Genomic DNA, 4,870 nt, shown 5'->3' on the forward strand with positions numbered 1-4,870 from the left:
TTGATGTTTATATTAGAAACTAATACTATCCTTGTTTTACGCAAAAAATTAATAATTTATATTAATTTTTTATTATCTGTAATTGATGTATATACAGTTGCTTATCTAACGTATTTTTTTCCTTTAATTGATTTCAACTATTTCTTATGTTATGAATTTACATTCATATTTTAATTTATTTCTAGAAGAAATAAATATTATACTTGCTAGCTCTCTTTAAATTACTTAATTTACATTTTCATTTGTACGTCTCAAATTATACTTAAGTTATAATATCTGTTCGAATATCACTTGTTGAATAACTGTCAATTTAACACCTTAATTTAAGAAATATATTAATATAAAATGTTTGCAAAATTACATCCAGAAGAATTGTAATAATATTCTTGTATAATATTACATAAGTTACAAAATAGATTTAAACTAAAAGTTTAAACATTTCATAATATTCAGCTCGTTTATATATTGTCAATAATTAATAAAATATAACACAAGAGTAACACGGGGCGCCGAGTGAAGAATCGCCGCTCAGTGCGATTGATTTATGATCTCTAGATCCTGGTTCAATTCCACTTGCGTTTCATATACGCGATTTTTCGTGTTCGCCATTCAGATTCGGCGTTAAACTGTAAGTTCCCTCGAGTGTTGACAAACTCTAAAGAATAAGAATGCAAACTACTACCAAATGCAAAAAACATAAGCGATCTCTGCTTCTCGAAGAGGCTCTAAAGCTAAATTTATATTACGCATGGTACTGTGATGTATTGAGTGTTCCTTTTATTCTTGTGTAATGTCTATAAACATTACACAAAACGAATATTTATCATGAAATGCAATTATTGTTCAATAATTAAAACATTACTCTAAGCCTTTCTTTCGTTATCATGTAGTAAAGAAACATTCAAACAAATTTTGAATAAGCATTAGTCACGAATATTTCGTAACACAAAACAGTTTATAATGACCAAAGATATAAAATCGATTCTAGATGCTTTTGTAGAAACTGCTTATAGAAAATAGAGGTACGGTTTTTTGACAGAATATAAATATTGATATGAGTATAGTTGAATCTGCTCAACTGTCAAACGTCGTACGTGATAAAAATAAATACTTTATATTTCTCATATTGAAAACCTCTAAATTTCGATCGGAAGCAAGGATTATTTGGAGCCCAATTATTTAAAAAAATAGCTTATTTAAAAGATTGAAAAATAGAAATACTAAGACGAGCGGCAAAATCCTGTTTGCACAAAAGCGCTCTATTATATGATATATATCAGCGGCGGTTCTCCGTATAGTACTTACCAATAGTATTTACCAATAAATTATTGATATATGATGATAAATGATATTCAATTAAAACCAAAATTGTATTACTATGTAAAGAAAAACAAGAAAGTTTTTAATCATTAAAAAAAATATAAGTAATATAAGTAGAGCTGTATTGATTATTGAGTAGAGCTGTACAATTTGAATCTCACTTGTCGTCAATAGTTTATCTATTAATATATAAAAAGCTGCCGCTGATATATATCATATATAATAATAAAGCGCTTTTGTGCAGGATTTTGCTGCTCATCTTAGTATTTCTATTTTTTATCTTTTAAATAAGCTTTTAAAAGCTTTATAAATTTTTAAGCTATTTAAAAGCTTTTTTCACACACATATATTTTGTAATTTTAGCACAGAACTGACAGAACGTTGAAAGAACGTTGCTGAGATATTGCGTTGTTAAATGTTGATGTACTTATAAATGTTTTTTCAATGTTGTAAATCTTTGTGTTATCATTTCTGAATCACGTGAAAAGAATACATTTTACACTTTTCAGAAAAGACGATAATTCGGAGTTTGAAGAAAGAGGGGGTATATTTTTTTTGTGTTTAAAGCTGTTCAATAAAATAAAATTTCTAGATGTAATTTTTTGTTGGCAATCTTTATTAATACAATTTTTGTAAATATGAAATATCGATTAGTGAATTTTTGGATATTAACAGAAAAATAAATTATTGTTCAATTCATATTGATCATTCTCTAGAACTGTCAAGTTGTGACAACATTTGTTTAATAAGTAGTAATATATAGCTCTGCAATCTGTATTTACAATTTACAAAGTTGGAAATTAACTAGTAGAATACACCACTATCATCATGTTCTTGGAATTAGAGTTATATGTCTAATTCTATACGTTATTGTTTTATGAAAATTTATATATATTTATACGTGAAATATTGATGTAGTAGTATATGTCGATGACACTTAAATTGTATGTGTGTAAGTCCTATTGAATAATAGACAGCCGGATTCCATCGAAGTTATTTATTTTAAAATCCTCCATATCAGATTGACTTGGCAGGCTGTTCGACTGCCAATTCTGACCATGATGAAATATTTAATTCCACCATGATTCTGTTTGCCAATCCATAGTGAATCAATCACAGTCAGTCAACTTTTTGTTAATTATAATTAGGTCATTCTGGTTTTTAATTGATAGTCGAGTTTATCTGCAGAATCGGTAGTCTGATACAGACTTAAAGCTCTTTATCAAATCTCTGTTATCTTTATAAAATCTATGTATATACATATGTATAAAATATGTGTGTGTGTGTGTGTGTGTGTGTGTGTATTTATATTCACGTATATAAAATTTCATTTGGTTTTGTTTCATACTTAACAGTTCTTTGCCTTCCTTGCAATAATTGTAAACTATAAACAATCAAATTTAGGCCTTGATTAATGATTACACATATGCATATATAACATAAATTTACACAAAAGTGAATGGAATGCCCAGTGGTCTGATACAAAAGTGATGGGAATGCCCAGTGGTCTGATACAGTATGAGTATATGCTTGTCTTTATATCATGATTTATTTTTCACCTTTCTGGCGCCTTTCGCCTTTCCGGCGAAAAATTTCATGGAATCAAATTCCACCATGAGAAATTTGACATTCAATTCTCAGACGTGTGTGTCATGGCGACGTGTATACGATGCTAATTTCATACAATTACAGTTGTCAAGTCGCAATGTCTGGATCACGTCATCAACATCGAAAGCACGACTTTTGGGCCCAAGACATTCGAAATTGTACGAACTCACTAAATTCCTACAAATGACCGATGTGTTGAACTCATGGCTGCGTACAAGATTAGGTATAATGATCGATCTCACGCCGGAGACGTTTGGTCGGTACACGAGAGACGGCACACTACTGGCCCAAATTCTGCATAGCTATGATATAATCAATTACCATCAACTAAGCACCATTATTTCTACACGAGATCCTGCCTTGTGCAGAGTGAACCTGAGGTCCTTACGAATCTGGCTAAAGCTCATCAGTGTCACGCTGAGCGAGAAGTGCATTGAGGACATCTCTAAAGTACCCTTACAAAAGAAATAGTACAATAAATAATAGATTTAAAAAATTTAATAGGATAAGGAAAAAACATTTAAACAATTTTTCAAATCAAAAACTTTTTAGTTTCAATTTTAAGTTTTTTAAAGTAAACATTATTATTTGGAAAAAAGCTATATTAAAAACAAGTATTTTTTTTATTATAGACAAATTTCTATTAATTTACATATTTTTTAATGATATTATACATTATGTCATATATTTGTATAAGAATGACACTTTAGGATAAAGGTGCTGCATCTCTCCAGCTGTTCTATAAGGTATATTTGAGCCTCGAAGGCAAGGACCTATTGTATTTTATTGCTCTTCAGAAAGAGGAAAAGTACAAAATATATACTAGATTCAAAGTATCTAAAGTATCTGAAGCTCCAATTGCTTATACACCACCTGAACATTTTCTATCAGCACCATTGATTGAGGCAGTCGATACTATCCTCTGGCACAGAAATAAGTTTTGTGCGATCACGAAAGCCTGTAGACGAGAACGAGAGCGATTTGAAGCCCTCATGGAGTATCCAGTGATAGAGCCGATTGAATACTTTGTTCCAGAAGAGTTGCCGGATAAAAAACAGAAACAGAGCAAAATACTGGACGAATTCACTCGCAAACATCCGGTTTATAAGACAAAAAAATACCAAGTCGAGTGTTGTCCTTCGAAAAGAATCTTGGATGTGTCCTGTATCGAAGATCCCACAGCTGCTGCGGAATATATCGACTTCTTGAAGAAGCGTAGCAAGAAAACGACTAAGTGTCACGAATTGAAACTGAAAACACAAACAACGATGATGATAGAGGCTTGGGAACGATTACTGAAGAAACAGGACAGAGTCTTTGACGAAGCTCTCGGAAAACAAGTGCTGGATCAGTCGCGTTATGAGAAACAGATGTTGAGGAAACTGTGTGATGTGCGAAACTTAAAAAATAGAATTATGGGGTCTCGTAAGATAGTTGATAAAATGTTGGTGAAGATTAGGTATAACGAACTGCAATTCAAGCAATATTATGATGGAGAAGCAATAAAGGTAGAGAGAGAAGATGTGGAAGTAGAAACCCGTAGAATGGACGAACTGCATCAGAGAATTCGCGAAGAAAAGGTGAGTAGGTAATGAACAATATTTTATTATGAATTTCTTCTTTTAAAAAGAAGAAGAAAAATATAAGCAATGGTTACACAAAATAATTATAAAATTTTTGACAATATTAAGTGAAATTAAAAAGGATAGAATAAAAAAATAATCAATGAAAATTTGAAAATAGAAGAAAGCTAGAAAAACTGAGAAGGATTGTAATATAAAAGGCGACATCATATATATAAAATTCAATATTTTGAACATTGATGAACAATATTTATAAGTTACATATAAGCTGAATTAAAAAACGCACAAAGAGAGAGAGAGAGAGAGAGAGAGAGAGAGAGAGGAGGAGAGAGAGAGAGAGAGGAGGAGGAGAGAGTATA

At 30.9% G+C, this 4,870-nt stretch overlaps 1 protein-coding gene across 1 annotated transcript in view; it reads left to right on the forward strand.

The window, feature by feature from the left end:
• The first annotated feature begins 3,920 nt into the window (after nt 1-3,920).
• LOC105620018 (sperm flagellar protein 2-like) overlaps nt 3,921-4,870 on the forward strand; it is an 8,686-nt gene continuing 7,736 nt past the window's right edge. Inside the window, exon 1 of the mRNA XM_012201528.1 lies at nt 3,921-4,508. Within this exon, the coding sequence (XP_012056918.1) occupies nt 3,921-4,508 (588 nt within the window). The remainder of the gene's footprint in view (nt 4,509-4,870) is intronic.

This window comes from Atta cephalotes (assembly GCF_000143395.1).
Source record: "Atta cephalotes unplaced genomic scaffold scaffold00023, whole genome shotgun sequence".
Taxonomy (NCBI): Eukaryota; Metazoa; Arthropoda; class Insecta; order Hymenoptera; family Formicidae; genus Atta; species Atta cephalotes.